This window comes from Vombatus ursinus, unplaced genomic scaffold (assembly GCF_900497805.2).
Source record: "Vombatus ursinus unplaced genomic scaffold, bare-nosed wombat genome assembly UNPS02014798.1, whole genome shotgun sequence".
NCBI classification, from domain to species: domain Eukaryota; kingdom Metazoa; phylum Chordata; class Mammalia; order Diprotodontia; family Vombatidae; genus Vombatus; species Vombatus ursinus.
The window spans coordinates 21397742-21417205 of NW_020954576.1; the positions used below are offsets into that span (position 1 = coordinate 21397742).

At 41.1% G+C, this 19464-nt stretch overlaps 1 protein-coding gene across 1 annotated transcript in view; it reads left to right on the forward strand.

Annotated features, from left to right (window-relative positions):
* LOC114049737 (kinesin-like protein KIF26B) overlaps nt 1-19464 on the forward strand; it is a 605544-nt gene that overhangs the window by 217655 nt on the left and 368425 nt on the right. The window contains exon 3 of the mRNA XM_027871127.1: nt 8430-8966. Within this exon, the coding sequence (XP_027726928.1) occupies nt 8430-8966 (537 nt within the window). The remainder of the gene's footprint in view (nt 1-8429; nt 8967-19464) is intronic.

Consider the following 19464-nt stretch of genomic DNA (forward strand, 5'->3'; position numbering starts at 1 on the left):
AAGAATCACCCATTCCTCAAAAGTGGCATTTGTATTTATTGCTGGACAACTTACCCCTCCAAGGAGAGTGAGATGAAAGAAGAAAGTAATGAGAAACATTAGGGAGTGACCTTGTGGGCCCATGCGATGGTGCCGGATTTCTTGCTCTCCTCATCACTATCCCAGACACACACAATAAAAGTTGGCAGTTTACTTGATAGAAGATAATTATAACCACCCAACTGGTTTGATGTGGATATGTCCTTTCTGAGCTAGTCACCTCACTTCCATTCCCCAAATGTCTTTTGGTTGGTTTCCCTTAGCTTTCTTTTCACCGATTTGTTTCTGAGGTGGCCACATAATATAGTGGATGGTGCACTGGACCTGGATTTGAAGACTTGAATTTGAATCCTGCCCCAGATGCTTATTAGCTTTGTGATCCTGGACTGGTCTCCTAATCCAATTGAGATGTGTTCTCATCTATAAAATGAGAGGGTTAGATACTATGGCCTTTAAGGTCCTTGCTGATTCTAAATCTGTGTTCATCCTATGATCAGGTTGTGGGGCATGGCACAGAGGCCTGAGTGAAATCCCAGGCACATATTTTCCTGGACTGTTTTGGAGGGACTCAGGGAAAACTTGAAAATCTTTGAGCCCTGAGACAAGAGAAACTATTTCTAATAATTTATTGGAGTTTTGGGTAAGAAGAAGATAACTGGTGAGCCTGAACTTACTGATGTGAAGTCTTTTAGCTGAGGAGAACATAGTAAGTTAATAAACATTTATTGAATGTCTACTATGTGCTAGGCACTGTCCTAAGTGCTGGAGATACAAAAAGAAGCAAAAGACAGTCCTACCAAAGAACTCACAATTTAGTGGGGGAGACAACAAGCAAATCTAGGAAAATTACAGTAAAGACATTTAGGTCAAGAGAGTTCTTAGGGTCTTTACCCCCAATTTTCTAATGGCCTGTCTCTGCCTTTCTCTCATAATGTAGAGTACAAGATGGCCCTGGGGGAACTGGATGCCCTGAATGTTTTAGGCTTGGTTTGATTTGAGTGTGGTCCTGCAGATGATCTGTTGGAGGGCCTATCAGTTAATACTCATAGGAAAAGCTGTCGTTTATATAAGAGTTTAAACCTATCATCTCGATTCTGTAAGTAAGGAGTTGTCTGACTCCTTGTCTATTCTTTTTCTCTATAATTTATAAATCATCATAGTCATTACTGAGTTTTTTAAAGGAAATTCGAGGAGGTGATGGAAGGCCTTACTATCATGGAGGGTGGGTAGGGGAATGCATTCCCATTGTTAGAAACTTTTTCTTGTCTTTCATGTTATTGGTGGCTTTATATAGCTTGTTTGTACATAGTTATTTGCATGCTGCTTTCTCCATTAGATTGTGAACTACTAAGGGGTAGGGATTATCTTTTAATTTTTCTTTGGTATCCCCAACACTTAGCCACAGTGCCTGCCATATAGTAGGCACTTAGTTTTTATTGAATGACTGACTAGTTGGGTTAAAGCACAAAGACTTATTTTTTTTGGAAGATTATTTCATTTCATTTCGGTTTAGGACTCCATGTCTGGTAGAAGAGTAATTCTCCATTCAGTCATGGCCTTGTTGGAGGGGAAGAGTAAAAGGTCTTTATCCTGTTTGACTTCAGGGAGAGGGATTGAATTCTTTCTTGATCTAGGAACAGAAAATCATAATAAGTTGCATGTGTTTCGATATAGAAATATGTGTAAGTAAGGTCTGCGTAAGATAACTGTATTGATATATTTGTATGTGTGTGTGTGTGTGTGTGTGTGTGTGTGTTTGTTTGTGTGTGTGTGTGTGTGTTTATTTTAGAGGAAATTGGGTTTAAGTGACTTACCCAGGGTCACATCATTAGTAAGTGTCTGAGGTCAAATTTAAACTCAGCTCCTCCTGACTCCAGGGTGGGTGCTCTATTCACTGTGCCACCAAACTGCTCCTACTGTGTTAGTGTAGAGAAAAAATACTATATTTGGAAGTAGGGGACCTAGATTTGAGTTCGAGCCCTATCACTTATAAGCTCTGTAATCCTGGGCAAGAAACTTCTCTAGTCCTCAGTTTCTCCATGTGTGAAATGGGGTTGTGAAGATCAAATGAGATGATGTATACAAAGTGCTATTTAAATATTAGGTAATATTATTGGTAGAATATGGAAAATTTATAATTTTGCCAGTGTAGGAATTCCTGGTGTGTGAACTCCTCTCCAATCCTTCTATGACAATAGAGAAGTTTTAGGGGGTTATTTGAGGCCCATAGAGGTTAAGTCCAGGATCAGAGATAGGATTTGAACCCGCATCTTCCTCCATCCAAGCCTAGGACTGCAATTACTAGCCCATTGTTGTTCAGTTGTTTCAGTCATGTCCAATGCATCGTGATCCCATTTTGGGGTTTTCTTGGCAGAGATACTGGAACAGTTCACCATTTCCTTCTTCCTTAGATGAGGAAACTGAGGCAAACAGGATTAAGTGACTTGTCCAGGGTCACACAGCTGGTAAGTGTCTGAGGCCAGATTTAAATTCATGAAGATGAGTCTTCCTGACTCCAGGCCTGGCCACTCTATCCACTGCACCACCTAGCTGCTCATTTACTAGCCCCAGCTGCCTCTATTATTAGTAGAAATGACACTTAGTACTGGCCCTGTGATTTCATATGTGTGGACGACTCTTGAGTAGTCCTTTTCCCAAAGCAGATTAACATCTTTTAAAAAACATTTTTCCTCCAATTTATAGTCTTATAGAATTGCCTGGGGCCATGGTGCCCTTCAGATCTGGCATTCATATAGAGTTTCACTATTTGCAGAGCACTTTGCATATATTATCTCAAAATAATAAACATCATCACCCCGAGTGGTAACAAATTAACTTGGCATGTAGCAATGAGACTATATGCCATCTTGCAGCCTAGGAAGCAAAGACACATTCTTGGCCACAGTAACTTCAGCCACAAACTAAAGACCGCCTGTCCTTCACATGGATAGGGCCCTCCTCTGCCTATCAACCCTTTCAGGTACAGCTGCACACACAGATAGCAATGACACTTTCCAATTCAAAAGATAACCACATAATGTGAACTGAAATGACTGGGTGGAAATGTCTTCTACCTGCTGCCTTGGGGTCAGTAAATAGTGGGGATATCTTTAAAAAAAAAAAAGGAAGAAAGAAAACTGTGATAAAAATCAACCAGCTTCAGGCACATTTGAACTGAGGGATTTAATAACTTCCCGAGGCCTTGTGGTGGTCATATCTAAACCCTGACTGTTTCTGTGAGCCAAGTGCTACTCAGTCCTGGCTCCCACATTCAATCCCTTTGGTAATGAGGGTTCCTAATACAAGGAAGGTAATCGGCAAGAGTTTTATTAAATTCACAAACCAACAACCAAAATTTTTTTCAGGAAACAGAGCCTTCCCTTTCAAGCATGGATAGTTGGATAATTTTCTGTAGCTATTTGCAAGGTGTCACCAATACCACACTTTAAACTCTATATCAGTTAGGTGTCATGGAGTCTCTGATTTAGCAGCTGTTAACTTTTTAACTTTTAGATTTGGCCCCCTTTGAGGAGTGGGATGCTCAGAACCCTCCCAGCCATCTCTGGCAGAATGCAAGCCAGATAATGATAACTTCTATATCACCAGAACCACAAACATTAAGTCTCCTATCCAATGACCACATTCACACGCATTTTTCAACTCTTTCAATTTAATGATAGATGGACTGCAGGTCAAACCACAAAAGAGACCATATACATGCTGTCCACATGGATGCTGCCATTTCAGATCATGAGTTATGCTCAGTTTCCTGACCTGTAAATCCTATGGCCCTCCTTGAGATCAGGAAACAGGGCTTTTCTCTTTGCTTATGAACAGCCCACCCACATAGGATATAAATGGATCCTCAGTAAATATTTCATGATGATGAAGAGAATGAGGAAAGGGTAAGGAGTCACAACTTTTGTTCCTTTGAATAACAATGATAATGGTGATGATGATAATAGTAAGGAAGCTAGGTTGCCCAGTAGATAGAGTGCTGGGATTAGGAAAACATGAGTTTATATCCCACCTTAGACACATACTAGCTGTGTGATCCTGGGCAAATCACTTAATGTCTGCCTGCCTCAGTTTTCTCATCTGTAAAATAAGGATGATAATAGCACCTACCTCCCAGGGTGGTTATGCAAATAAAATGAGATACTTGTAAACCTTAAAGTGTCATATTCATGTCCATTATCCTTTGAAACTCCCCATCAAATGCGTGCCCCATACTTCTGAGATGAATGGGAGTGAAAACGTTGTATTTAAAGTCCTACTAGACTAAAATCCTCTTGGAGTTAGGAATCGTGTCTTTTCTGTCTTTATATCTTGACTCCACCACTCACTACTTAACCCAAGTTCAAATCTAGCTTCAAACACTTACTTGGCTACCTACCTCAGTTTTCTCATCTATGAAGTGGGGATAATACTAGCTCTACCTCTCAGGGCTGTTGAGGGGTTAAAATGGAATAATATTTATAAAGAACTTGTAAACCCTAAAGTGCTATAAAAATACTAGCTATTATCATTATTTTTGTTTAGTCATTTTTTCAGTGTGTCCGACTCCTCACGACCCCATTTGGGGTTTTTATGGCACAGATACTGGAGCGGTTTGCCATTTCCTTCTCCAGTCCATTTTACAGATGAGGAAACTGAGGCAAACAGGGTTAAGTAACTTGCTCACAGTCACACAGCTAAGGCCACATTTGAACCCAGGAAGATGAGTCTTTCTGACTTTAGGCTTGGCACTCTGTCCGCTGTGCCACCTAGCTGCCCTACAGTTCCTCGTACCTGGGTACTTAGGAAGTATTTGCTGAGTTACCTCAAAGTGCCACATACATTTGTTTTATTGTTGTTGTTATTGTTCCTGATGATGATAATGGCAATGCTCTGTCTGCTATCAGAATATTTCTGAAAATGCTTTAGATAAACTACATACCTATACCAGATGAACTCATCCAAATACTCTTTTTTAATTATAACAAATAGATGTTGCTGTTTAGTCATTTCAGTCATATCTTTGTGACCCTTTTTGGGGTTTTCTTGGCAAAAATACTAGAGTGTTTTGCCATTTTCTTTCTCCAGCCCATTTACAGATGAAGAAATTGAGGCAAACAGGGTTAAATGACTTGCTTAGGGTCACACGGCTACTAAGTGTCTGAGGCCACATTTGAACTGAGGTCTTCCTGACCCCAGACCCAGCACTCTGTGAACTACACAGCTTAGCTGCTCGTAAATAGATAGGTACAATCATTTTTACCCAATAGTCCCTAGAATATAAAACATGATAATAATATAAAAACTTGTCTTTGGATCATTTCTATCTCAACATCATCAAAAAAAGATGAGAACCAGATAATAGTGATAATAACAACAATAACGGTAACGATGCCAATAATATTGCCTAAGGTCCTTCAGGTAGTAAGTATCCAAATTAATATTTAAAGCCAGGTTTACTAATCCCAAGCCTTCTTATAGGATCCTAGATAGAGTATTGGCAGAGACCATAGAGGTCATTAGTCCACCCCCCCTCATTTTCCAGATAAGGAAACTAAGGTCAAGAGGGGCTAAGTGATTTGACTGGGATTTCACGGGGATTGAGCAGCAGAATTTTCTCCCAGGTTCTCTGATGCTCAGTTTGATATCTCCCCCCCCCCATATCATACTGCCTCCCCAAGAGTAAATGCTCAATAAATACTTGTTGGATAAAAGAATGGATATGTATGCCTAAATCTAGATGAAAAATAATTATGCAGTGTTTTTGGCCACTGTGTGAGATGACTGAAATTTTCTTGGACAAAAGTATTTACGGTAGCAGGTATCCTACAGGCCAGTTGTCACGTGGTACTTATGATGGTGGGAGTCTTTGGACTCCTTGTCTGCTAGAGATTTGATCAACCATGAACCCCATTGTTTTCCATAATGTTATATGGCAGTCTTGAGTTCCTACCTCCCGGGCCACTCCTCCACTGTTGCCTCCTGATTTATTAATCAATTAATCATTTAATGTGAAGAGCAATTCACTCCAGTTAAACAGTGAAAACAAAATCCTAGAGTTCATAATGAATTACCCCCCACCCCCACCCTTTCCCCCAGCAAGGATCTCTTGGCCTACTCTCATTCTTCCACATCTTCTGTCTTCTCTTCTCAGCCCTTTCACCATCCCCACACTCCTCCCCTAGTTTCATATAGCACAGTCATGGGCCCTATTGTATGGAAATCATCAGCAGGGTTTGGCTGGCCTGGCTTGCCTGCATTTTGATAGGATGAACATTGCCAGTTATTCATAGAAAGCATTATGTTGCAAGAATTCAATGTGGCCTAATAAAGATGCAGTGGGCCTGCCCATGTTTGCTTTCCATAGCCACCACCATTCTCATTTCTCCTACTTCTCCTAAAATCACTAGACTGAGGGAATATGGTCATTTGTCTGCAGCAGATATAGTTAGTATTTCCATATAGGAAATATGTTGTTGTTTAGTTGTGTCCAGCTCTACATTTCCCCATTGACTTATGTCTATGGGACTTTTTTGGCAAAGATACTGGAGTGGTTTGCTCTTTCCTTCTCCCACGTGCCCTCATTTTATAGATGGGGAACTGAGGCAAATAGGGGTAAGTGATTTGTCCAGGGTCACACAGCCAGCAAGCATCTAAGGCCAGATTTGAACTCAGGGACCTGACTCCAGGCTCAGCACTCTGAACTGTACAACCTAGCTGCCCCAGTAAGAGCTGTCCAAAAGTGGAATGGGCTGCCCCAGGAGGTAGATTCCCCCTTGAAGGTTTTTAAGCCAAGACTGTCTTGCCATGTATGGGGTATATTGCAGACAGGATTTTTGTACGGTTGTGAGTTGGACTGGAAGGTCTCTGAGGTGCCTCAAGATATTCTCTACACTGTGATTGGGAATCAAAAGACAACTTACATAGAGAAAGTATATGGGAAATTTTAAAAGGAGCTAAGAGAAACACAACAGCAAATTGGGTGGTAGAGATGAAGTGAGGAGGCAGACAGCAGAGACCATCACAACTCAGCTACAGTTGCCTTGGAAGAGAAAGTGATCCATCACTGGTTTCCATGGCAGTCGGGGAGGGGAGAACCAGCCCCAAGAAATGCCGTAACTATGGAATCTCTCCCTCTCCCTCTCCCCCCTCCCCCTCCCCCTCTCTCCACCTCTCTCTCTGGGTCCATGGCCATGGCCAAAGGGCAGAGTTTCTGCCACATGGTGGCATGGGCCCATAGAGGACTCTATGTAACATGTGATATAAATAGCTATTAATAGCTATTTGCAGAATAAATGCTTTTTTTCATAGTCCTAAACTCCATCCTTACATACCTCCTTAGCTATCCCTCTAACATGGGTCATTAATCATAAGGGGGAAGGATGCAGATGACTTAATTGTGAATCTGTTCATTATGATTTCTAGGGAAAAAAAACGCCTTCACCAAAAACGAGTGTGTGCCTATGTGAGTGACCATGTAGCTCCCCTACTCAGTAAACTGTTTTGCTCATGTCTCTGGTATAAACTACAAACTCCGACTTCTAAAGCCCTTCATGACCTCATCCCAATGTTACCCTTCTGCCCTTATTATGCATTACTCCCCATCCCATCTATGATCTAGCCAAACTGTCCTTTTTCTCATTTCTCAGACTATCCTCCTATCTCTCTGCTTTTGTATTGACCATCCCTCCTGCCAGGAAGGCACTCTTGTCTCATCTCTACTCTGCCTCATAGAATGCCTTTTTCCTTCAAAATTAGCTTGACCTCTGCCTTCTCCAGGAAGCCTTTCCTGACTTCTACCTTTTCTACCCCTCTTCCCTCTGCCCCCATAGCTGCTAGTACCCTCCCTCTCAAAACTACCCTGTAGTGATTTTGAGTTGTCTTTTTTTTTCCTGCTTTATGCTAATATATATGCATGTTCCTTTTTCAATAGAATATAAGTAACTTGAAGGCAAGTCCGTTTTTGTCTTCACTTCACCTGCACTTAGCTCAGTGCCTGGCACATAGAAGGTACTTAATAAATGCTTACTGATTGATTGAATGATTGTAGGTTGGTAGCTAAAGAAGATTTGACTATCGTTCTTGGGTGTGAACAAGGAAGAAGATCTGTAACACTTACTTTTGCCTGGTCTGGGAAAGAGGGTTCTTAAATTATTTTCTGAAAATTATTAAAAACTTTTGCTGTGAGAGGTTTAAATCTGACTGATTTTAATAGCCATCAACACTGCACTTACATGTGACAATTCTTTGGTTGTATCCCAAGCTTAGCTCATCAGCTGGTCATTGAAGTTGAATGGACCTGGTGGCTCTCTCCTCCTTCCCCACCTACTGTCCTCCTGTTATGGTAGCAGCCTTGAGTTAAATACCTTTCCTTATCTCTGTTTGTCCTCTAGGACCCTGCATTCTCTTCTGCGATCCATGACAAGCTCCAGGTTCCCAACACCATCCGGAAAGCGTGGAATGAACGGGACAACCGCTGTGACATCTGTGCAACTCACCTGAACCAGCTGAAGCAGGAGGCCATCCAGATGGTGCTCACCCTAGAGCAGGCAGCCAACAGTGAGCACTACGATACATCACCCAGCTCGCCTCCACCACTCGCTAACATGCCTGCCTTGGTGGGACCGCGACAGGTGGGTGGCATCCAGCAGCCCCGAGACTGGGCCTTTGTGCCTGCTTCCTACGCCACCTCCAACTATACAGGCTTCATTACCAACAAACATGGCAGCAAGCCTAATAGCCTTGGGGTTGGCAGTGGGGCAGAGAAGAAGAATGGATCCCCTACTCACCAGGCCAAGGTCAGCCTCCAGATGGCCACCAGCCCCAGCAATGGGAATATCCTCAACTCAGCGGCCATCCAGGCCCACCAGTATCTGGATGGCACCTGGTCCCTGTCCAGAACAAATGGAGTCACACTGTACCCCTACCAGGTAAGTGGCTGTTGGGGAAGAGCAGGGTTGGTTTGAGGCAGAGTTGTGAAGGAAGTAACTGGTGTTTCCTTGATCTTTTCCCTTTTGGCACCTGCTTTAGATCAGGTGTATATTTACCAGAGGCAGTACAGTGGGTCAGAAGTCAGAGGACCTGTGTTCAAATGCTACCTCTGCTACTTATTATCTGTGACCATGGGCATGTTATTTTGGATCTCTAAGCCTCAGTTTCCTCTTCTGTAAAATGAGGTACAAGAGAGGGGGAGTGGTGGTGGTGGTGGTGGTGGTGGTAAGATGGTCTCCTTTTTAAGTTCCCTTTTAAATCTAAATCTGTGATGCATTCTTATGAACTACTGTTTGCCCAAGTCTCCTTCACCCACCTTATCTCCTTGGGAAAATGTCACGTGTACCAAGCCTTGTACTCTTACCAGGTCCACTGCTGATTCTTATTTATTCAAGATTCTGCCAGTCACAAAATCCTGGGGCCCTGTATTTTCAGAGCTGAAAGAGTCTCAACAAGTCATCTAATTTAAACCCGGTGAAATGGACTCATCAATTTGTCAGTCTACCTCCACTTGTGGTCATTCTGCTTTGGAGTTTATGGTCTTGTTTTGTAAACTAATCTGATAAATTAATCCATGCTAAGGTGTTAATGGAAGGTGATGACTCCAAGTGACAATGGGTAAATTTACATAGTCTAAGACAATAGATCCCAACCTCTTCAAGTATGGGGACCCCTTTTTAACATAAAATTTCTGAAATATCCACATAAAGGGATTTGTACTATGTAGTAAATCTATTGATAGAAAAAATTCATGATGACAAAAAGCTCCTATGAATTTGGTTGTTGTTCAGTCATGTCCAACATTTTGTAACCCCATTTGGGGTTTTCTTGGCAAACACACTGGAGTGGTTTGCCATTTCTTCTCCAGCTCATTTTACAGATGAGGAAACTGAGGCAAATAGGGTTAAAGAACTTGCCCAGGGTCAGACAGCTAGTAAGTGACAGAAGCCAGATTTGAATTCAGGAAAATGAGTCTCCCTGACTCCAGGCCTGGCACTCTATCCACTGTACCACCTAGCTGACCCACTGTGAATTTAGTAATCCTTTAAAATGAATTTGTATTTTTAATCACAGCAACATTTGCATACAATTGAAAAACAGTAACATGTGTGCACAAGACACAGAATTTATTCAAAACATATAGATTTCAGTCCCCTTGGAATAATCTGGGTGTCCTGCATTTTAGAGGTTAATCTAGGGTCTTGACTCCAGTTCAAGAATGGAAAATAATTTCTTCTAAGTGCTGGACAATACACTTTTACTTACTTCAGTTTGCTGTATCTGAAAATTTCAGAGTTGGATTGGAGTTTGACAATGATTATCTTGTCCAGTTTAGATGAAGTGACAGGTCCACGGTCACACTTTAGTAGAGCTGAGACTGGACCCAAGTCCACAGTGTGTTTTTCTGTCTCCCTGATTCTCTTCATTTGCAAAATTTAATAAGTGAGCATGTAAATACAGTCAACTCTAACACTTCAGGATTCTAAGGGTATGTCTCTCCTTTACCTTAGTTGGGAAACAGGGCAATAAGCAAGTTGGGCCTTCTTTGTGCTTGTATTAAATATCATCGAGTGTCTTCTGTTTGCTTCTCTCCGCCCTCTCTCCCCAATACCTGGCTTCTTCCCATTTCTCTATTTTCAGTGCCATCACCAAAGTTAAACTGTAGACATTCCCAGTTTATTATTCTTTGACAGAATTGTACTGGGCACTAAACAATAGCATTGCAGCTTGATTCTTTAATAAAAAAGGAAATAAACAATGTCCACGTTTAGCAAGTTTACGAAGGAAGGGCAGACTGGAAACCATTACCTAAAATGATGTTTGAGGATTATTTAGTTAAAAAAAATAGCAACAGATCCTTACATACCTCCTTTAAATTCTACGAAGTGCTTTACATTTATGATCTTATAGGAGCCTCACAAACCTATGAAGTAGGTATTACAGATAACATCCCCATTTTATAGATGAGAAAACTGAGGCTCAGAGAGATTAAAAAATGATTAGTTGACGATCACGTAAAGAATAAATGCCAGGGAGCAGGTAGGTGACACAGTGGGTAGAGCACTGGCTCTCGAGTCAGGAGGACCAGAGTTCAAATCCAGCCTCAGACACTTGACACTTACTAGCTGTGTGACCCTGGGCAAGTCACTTAACCCCATTGCCTAGCCAAGTTAAGAAAAAAAAAGAGTAAATGTTAGAGGTCAATTTCTAGCCCAGGCTTTCCTGTTTTCGATTTATTATTCGTGCCACCCGTTCCCCCTTCCTCATTCTCCTAACCCATTTTTTTTCTTCCTTACTCATGGATAAGAAAGAAATGCTCATGTAATGAGATCTTTGTCTTCCCAGCTTGAGGCCCTGTTCAATACAACTTACAAGGACTACCAGCTTGAGAAGGTTTGACTTGTGAATTGTCTTTCTAACAGGTCTTTATTGCCTCCTTTCAAGTCCAGCACATACAAGGTCACTCATTTTCCTGAGCCAAAGGGACCAAAGGAAATCTCTCTGGGATAAAGAGATTTGGTCTCTGGCTATGAATCGATGTCCTCCTGTGTCATGATTTTGTCAGGCTGATGCCCGGGGACAGGAGCTATGGGACTGGCTAGACTGGATGTCTCCTGCTGTGGGCATCTCCCTGCAGTAAATATACTTTTAGTTCAACAGTCTAGACAACTTGTCAGAAATGATTGAATGCTCTGATAGCTGGCCTTACTTTCCTGCTTACACTTTAAAAAAAAAAAGAAAAAGGGCAAACCCTTCCTCTGGCAAACTGCCACAGGCCACTGCATCTGCACAGAAGTGCCCTGAGGATTGCCCCTCCAAAGAGGGGGGAGTGTGTTCTCAAAATTCTCTGAAGGCTCGTCTGCCCCCATTCCTGTAGTCCAGCTTTCTGAAGGGAAGAGGAGCCAGTGGAGGTTTGCCATCTCTTTTTTGGATATTGGAACAATGCGAAAGAAAGATAAGGTAGTACTTTCTGACAGTTAGGGTTGTTGTATAATGGTCTAGGTTTCCAAAGGACCTTGTGAACTTTCTCTGAGGTCTTTAAAAATAGGATAGATTCTCAATGGTCTGGGGTGGTTTTATAGTCCAGAGATTCTTAAGTTAGGGTCCATGAACTTGCTTTAAAAATATTTTTGATAGCAATATTTCACTGTAATTCGCTTCCTTTTTAACGCTGTGTATCTTATTTTATGCATTTAAAAACATGATTCTGAGAAGTAGTCCCTAGACTTTACCAGATTGCCAGATGGGGTCCATGACACAAAAAATGTTCAGAACCCCTAGTTTATAGTGGACATTTTCCTGAAGGCAGGGGAAGATACTAGATAACCTCTCAAAGTCGAGAGTGGGGGTGGTGAACCTGTGGCCTCAAGGCCACAGGTGGCCCTCTAAGTCCTTTTTGACAAGAGCCGTACTTGAGGACGTAGAAGACCGAGAACCTAGAGGGCCACCTGTGACTTCGAGGCCGTAGGTTTCCCACGCCTGGTAGAGATTCTAAATTATCTCCTTTATTTCTGAAACATGTAGGCAAGAGCAAAGTTGAATGGGAAATCCCTCACTTTAACACTGGGAGTAAAGAAATAACATCCAGAGAGGTAAGTCTATGGTCACTGGTGTTGAGTTGAAAATGAAATTGGTTCCAGTCACAACCCAGATGTCATTGCGCTTTTAAATATCAATACTTGAATACTTTGAAACACCTTGATGAGTGTTCTTTTCACCAATGCGGATTAGAACATCTCCTTCCACACTCTTGATACTCGTGCAATTTTTTCCAATGCCTTTTTAAAAAAATCAATCCTTTAAAAAAGATCTACCTAATGCTAGGGGTCTTCCCTTGGTTCTTTTTATAACAGAGTCCTAAATACCATCTCAAATGTTTGATTTCTTGGTAGACAGTAAGATGACCCAATTGTACAGTCAAGGAAAGAAGATGCCTCTTCGTTTAATGGATATGTTAGTGCAGCTGACATCTCTCTCTCTCTCTTTCTCATGCATGTACATATGTACATATACAATACATACTCTCTCACTCACTCTTGATCTATCATCTACCTATAGCTAGCTAACTAGGTTGAGAGAGAGATAGAGATAGATAACATCTATATAGATATCTATATATAAAAGAAATCTCTGTACATATATACTGTGTATATATATATATATAGAGAGAGAGAGAGATACTGTCTGTATATATACATATATGAACTCTATACTCTGTGTGCTCTGTGAACAAAGCAGAATTGCAGTAGCTCAAAAGAAATGTGAGATGTGCAAATTTAGAGACATCTCCATTCCACATATTCATACGGACCATTTGTACCCGACCTGTGGTAGAGCCTTTCAAGCTCTGATCAACCGCAGGCGGACACACTGTACCTTCATCCAACATAGTGATGTCATTTTGGTCTTCTTCAAGCATGAAGGACAACCAACATACATGCATACACATATATACATGTATGTATATATATACATACATATATGTAAACTAAAGTAAAAATTTAGAAGCAAAACTAAAAATAAACATGATATCTTTTTCATCAGGCACTGGTGTGGAATGACCTGATTATAGGGGTCTCTTTTGCACCAATAATATTCTCAAACTTCATTTTTTTCAGCAGTCCCAAGTCTGCATTTCTTGTTGATGGTGAAGATGTATCAGATGTCACCATCCCTAAAAATATATGGGTTACTGGCATCTTCCAAGTTCTGTCCAGGTTGTTGTGTTAGAAGCAATGGGTCAAGGGCCGTATGTGTGTGGGGAGTCAGGGAGGGAGTGGGGCTAGGAGGGAGGATCAACTATACATCTTTCTCCAGATGTACAATTTGGTTGGCTTACTATATACCAAGAAATCAAACATTTGGGACAGCTATTTAATGTCACTTGGGCCTCCATCAAACCAGAGGAATGCCTCTAGCATTGGGTAGATTCTCCAGAGACAGACAGACAGACAGACAGACACAGACACACACAAACACACAGACACAGACACAGACACACACACACACACACACACACACAAAGAGCCTCACTAAACACATCTTTAGAAGAAACAGCTACAGAGACTTTACTGGAAATAGATTGAGTTTTGACCTTGATAAGAATACCAAGCATCTTAATGTCATGCTAATTATCACTTTCTTTCAATCAATGAGCATTTATTAAACATCTACTCTCTGCCAGGCACTATGCTGGGTGGGCACTGAGAATATAAAGACAAAAAAATGAAACAGTCCTTACTTTCAAGAATCTTTATATTCAGAGGGGCAAAATATACACCTATAGTGTACGTATATAAAACAAAAAACAGCTGGAGAATGGGGGTCAGAAAGAGGTATTTGAAGGATAGTAGGGATTCTGAGATACAAGAGACCATAGTCAAGGAATGGAACAATGACTAATTCCTTCTTGCTGTATGGCAGCTGCTTTCCCTCACTTTTCAAGTAATAGTTACAGTAAATAAATGCTCTTGAAGTCTGTCCTCATAGCACTTATGGTAATAGAATTATAGAACGTGAGAATTGCAAGAGACCTTAGGGAACAACTAATACATTCATTTTATAGATAAGGAAACTGAGTGACCATCATGGTAATCCAATAAAACTTATCGATTGATAGAAATAAAACTATTATTAATGGTCCCTTAAGATGATAGCCTCAGCCTCAGGAAAATGGGAAAATGCTAGGTTGCTCCTAATGATTGATCACTATATAGAGGAAGAAATTGTGTGCCGAAATGTCCTCATCTGAGTCCAAAAAATAAGACTTCTGATTACAAATTGACCAATTTAATTACTAGTTGACTGATATGAAGCCCAACTTTTCATGGAAAACTATGAATTCCTCTAGCACATCTTACAACAGAATTTTAGAGACTGAGGGCATTGATTTCAGATTTAAGAGAGAAGCTTTAAAAGGGAGAAAGAGGTTTTGTTTTGTTTTTCTGATAGGAGAACAGTACATTGGAAGTATCAGAAAAAAAAAAAAACTCAAGAAAGGGCTTGCTAGTTCATAGCCTCCACAAAGAGAGGGCTCTCATGTCAAGTTTCTGACTTCCTTAATACCTAGCATGGCATCCAGTGCTGCACAGTAGGCACTTAAATAAAATGCTTGCTGTGTATTGCATTGCATAGGTTTAAATGAATTTGTGGATGAATCATGAAAAGAAACTGAAGGGTGTTCAGTGTACATTTAATCTTTGAGGGAAAAAAAGCATGAAGGGAAATTGTTGTTCTTCCTCACAAAAAGCCCCGTGGAGTAATGTTAGAGACATGGTATAGATATGTGATGTGATTTAGCATTGTATATATTTTACACACATTTATCTTGGGCATCAAATGAGATAATATTTGTAAAGTGCTTAGCACAGTGCCTGACATACAGTAGGTGCTCAATAAATGTTTATTCCCTCTCACTCATGGATTTGCTAGCCTGGTCCTTGTTGTATCACATAATTACAGAATGTGAGTTGATCTCAGTAGTAAGTTAGTCTAACTCTAAACCTTTCTCAAATCATTGATCCTGTCTATAACGTGGAGATCCTGTGTCTTCTTGAAGACCTCCAGTGACGGGAGCAATCTAAAATTATTTTATGGAATCAGCAGATATTTTATGCCATAAATTTCCTCCTGAGTGGTATGGACTATGAATCTAGCTCAGGGTGTGGAGTATGTGAACAAATCATTTTGCCTTACTTTCCTGACAACTGTGTACTGGTCTTATTCAGTTGTTTTCAGGCATGTCCAACTCTTTGTGACCCCATTTGAGGTTTTCTTGCAGAGATACTGGAGTGGCTTGCCACTTCCTTCTCCAATTCATTTTATAGGTGAGGAAACTGAGGCGAACAGGGTTAAATGACTTGCCACGGGGTCACACAGCTAGTAAGTGTCTGAGGCTGGATTTTGAGAAAGATGAGTCTTTCTGACTCCAGACCCAACACTCTATTCACTGTGCCACCTAGCTGTCCATGTACTGGTCATCTTTACCTAAATTTCTTATTGGCATCTCAAACTCAGCAATTCCTGTGAAGAAGGAGCCAGCTATCCCCATCAAATGCCAACCAACTGCCACCCACGAGGCAGGAAAATTAGTCTACCCTGAGGCAGCAGGGTCCTCCGAGAGAGATAGAGGAGGCATGTACTAGACAATTCAAACTACCACCCCCATCTTGTCTACCGTTTCCTTTCAGAAGCTGATGGAGACAGCCCAGTACTCTGACTCCAAGATTCTTTGGGAAAGCAGTTGCCTGCCTTCCCTCAGACCTCTTGCTTGTAGTTCAACCTTCACAGCCATCATGGAGGGAAGAAATAATTGTGAAAAAGGGGTCCACCTTCCTCATATAGCCAGCAACAGCTGCTGGTCAAGTGCTGCTAACAGGTGGCTAGATTTTATTCCTGTTTCTTTTGACCCTAAACAGCATCTTAGGATGTCACACAATTGAACTGATTTTAGCTCAGGAGGAATTGATGAGTGGTGGTGGAAATGGACCTTTTCTCTTCCTTTATGCTTGCTTATAGATAAAAAAAGAGACGCTAATTTAGTTAATATCACTCCTCCTGGTTTAGCTTTGGCAAATCCATGAACATAGGAAAAGAAATCAACTTGTACAGCTTCTTTCTTGAGACAGAGCATTTTGTAGAAGCTGATAATATTGTTACATAAATGTGAAATATAGGTCATGTGAGCATTTCACACCATTTCTCAATGGCTGAAACCTTTGTCTAAAAGTAGCCCTGTTAGGACAGCTAGGGGTCAGGAAGTCAGGAAGACCTGAGTTCAAATCCAGCCTCAGACACTTATTAGCTGTGTGACTGTGGGCAAGTCACTTAACCCTGTTTGCCTCAATTTCCTCATCTATAAAATGAGCTAAAGGAGGAAATGGCAAACCACTCCAGTATCTTTGCCAAGAAAACCCCAAATGGGGTCATAAAGAGTCAGGCATGAATAATACAAATGAACCATGACAAAAGCTCCCTTAGGCTTTGAAGAACAGTTGAAGAATTTTCAGGAATAGAATGTAATAAGACAAAGTGTCCTCTAGACACAAAGAATGCTGTCTAGGAGGAATGAGATGAAGCATGAAGGTTCAGAAGCTGTTACTCGAACCGATCATATAAACCAAGGACTTGGGGTTTCTACTCTACCCATGACTGGTGAAATCTTCAGTGCTCACTGAAAGTGGCAATCGTTGATCTTCATTAATGATATTACTACTAATTAGCTTACATTTTACATAAACTTTTTAAGGTTGCAAAATGTTCTACATGTATTATCTCACTTTATCCATTGGATTAGCAAATCTTGTTTTTTTGGGGGGAAGGTGTCTCTATGCAATAAAGGCTAGTCATTCAACATTTAAGCACTTACTGTTTACAGAGCATCATTATCACATAGAGATTGCTATTTTTGTTTGTATCAGTCTCTTCTGTTGGTATCATCAGCAAATTACATATGTTATCTATTTCCAGCTAAGTAAAGCCACAATGCTGTTAAATCTATAGGGAGTATGAATAAATTTTATAGAATTTTATAACACGCGGAGTCCTTAGAGATCTTCTTCTCCACCCTCCTCATATGATATTTGAACCCATTGGGACCCAGAGAACTAAAGTGACTTTTTAAGGTCATATAACTATTTAGAATCAGCCTTCTAATTTCTAGGCTCATAGAACTTTAGATCTGGGAAAAGTCATAGCATTACAGAGATTTAGAGCTATAAGGGACCAGAGAGAACTCCTAGTCTCTGGAGTTCTTAATCTGGGGTCTATGAACTTAAAAAAATATTTTATTACTATATTTCAATATAATTGGCTCCCATTGTAATCTTGCATAGTTTATTTTACACAACTAAAAACATGATTCTGATGAGTCCATCAGTTTTGTCTGACTTGAGAAGGGGTCTGCGACATAAAAACAATTAAGAGCCTTTGCTGTAGTCTTACCCATTTATTTTACAGATAAGGAAATTGTGGTCTGGAGAGATTAAGTAATTTAGGATTATAGGATCATAGATTTAGCCTGGAAATGAACTTGGAGGTCATCTAGTCCTACCCCATTATTTTATAGATGAGCAGACCAGGGCCTAGGGAAGTTGAGTGGCTTACCAAAGGTCCCACAAATAATCAGCCCCAAGGGTGGGGATTTGAGTCTAGATACTCTGATAGGTGAGCCTTTGCCTGACTTTGCCCAGAACCCAGGCCACCATGCCCTTCCTGGCTATTTCTAAACCATGCTGTCTAGACTTTGGCCATCCTCCTTCTACCAGAAACTAGACTCTGCTCTTGGGACCTTGGACTCTAATAGGTGATCCTTTGCTTTGTTTGGCTATCCTTGGATTTCCTGGCTATTTCCAAACCATGAGCAATACTGTGCCCTCTCCCCACCCTCTTTTCCAACTCTATATGTTGTTTTTCCCAATTAGAATGTAAGCCTCATGAGGGCATGAATTGTCTTTCTTGTATTTATATCCCTAGTGCTTGCAAATAGTGCTTGACACATAAGTGCATAATTAATGCTTTTAATTAATTCATGCATTCATTCCAGAGCCAGTATTCTTTGCCCATACTTCATAAGGAGAAACTTTTTAACAATTCAAGCCAGGATTTTGGGGCCCATATACATTTTCTTTTTCTTTAGTAAACAGCCTGGTTGCCACCTCTTCTATGAAGCTTTCCTTCTCCCCATTCCTTTTCCTCAAAAGAAGTCCCTTCCAACTATGAGATTCTGCAAAATGGGGGCCTTAAATGCACAATTCATTAAGAAGCAAAGCTGCAACAAGTACCCGGGTCTCCTGATTCCCACTTCTTTTCACTATAATATACTGCTTCTAGGCTTAGAGAGACTTAGCGAAAAGGTTTCCATCTTCTAGACAGGTTCTTTTTGACCTTATAGGAAGAGGTTATAGTCTAGAACAGGTTCCCCACTCCTGGTCTAGAAGAAGGCTCTTGGATGGTTCGAGCCTAGATCGAAGCCTAGATGAGCTATCGTGATGCCGAGCCTCTAGGTGTGCCTTCTGGAGATCCTGGGCCTGTGGTTATTGCCAGTAGACTCTAATTTAGGGAAAACTGGTCAAGGTAGAACATTGTTTTCTTCCCCATCTGGAGCTGAGTGGGCTAGCCTGGACTCTCCTGAGCCTTGCCCCAGCAGTACTGTTGGTCCAGCCCAATGCTACATGTTCACCAAACAAAGGAGGCCACCAGAGATATATTTATTTGCCCAATGGGGAAATCTGATTTAGTCCATTGAGAACACCTGGGTTTGAGAGGCTACCACCTGGAGAGCTGAAGATTAAGGTATGATGGCTTTCTAGTTGGGACACCCCTGTAACAGTATGTTTGGTATCTTAGTTTTCACAACAGGCAGTGTGGCATAATGGATGGAGACCTGGCATCCAAGATAGGATGGCCTGAGTTCAAGTCCAGCTTCTGACACATACT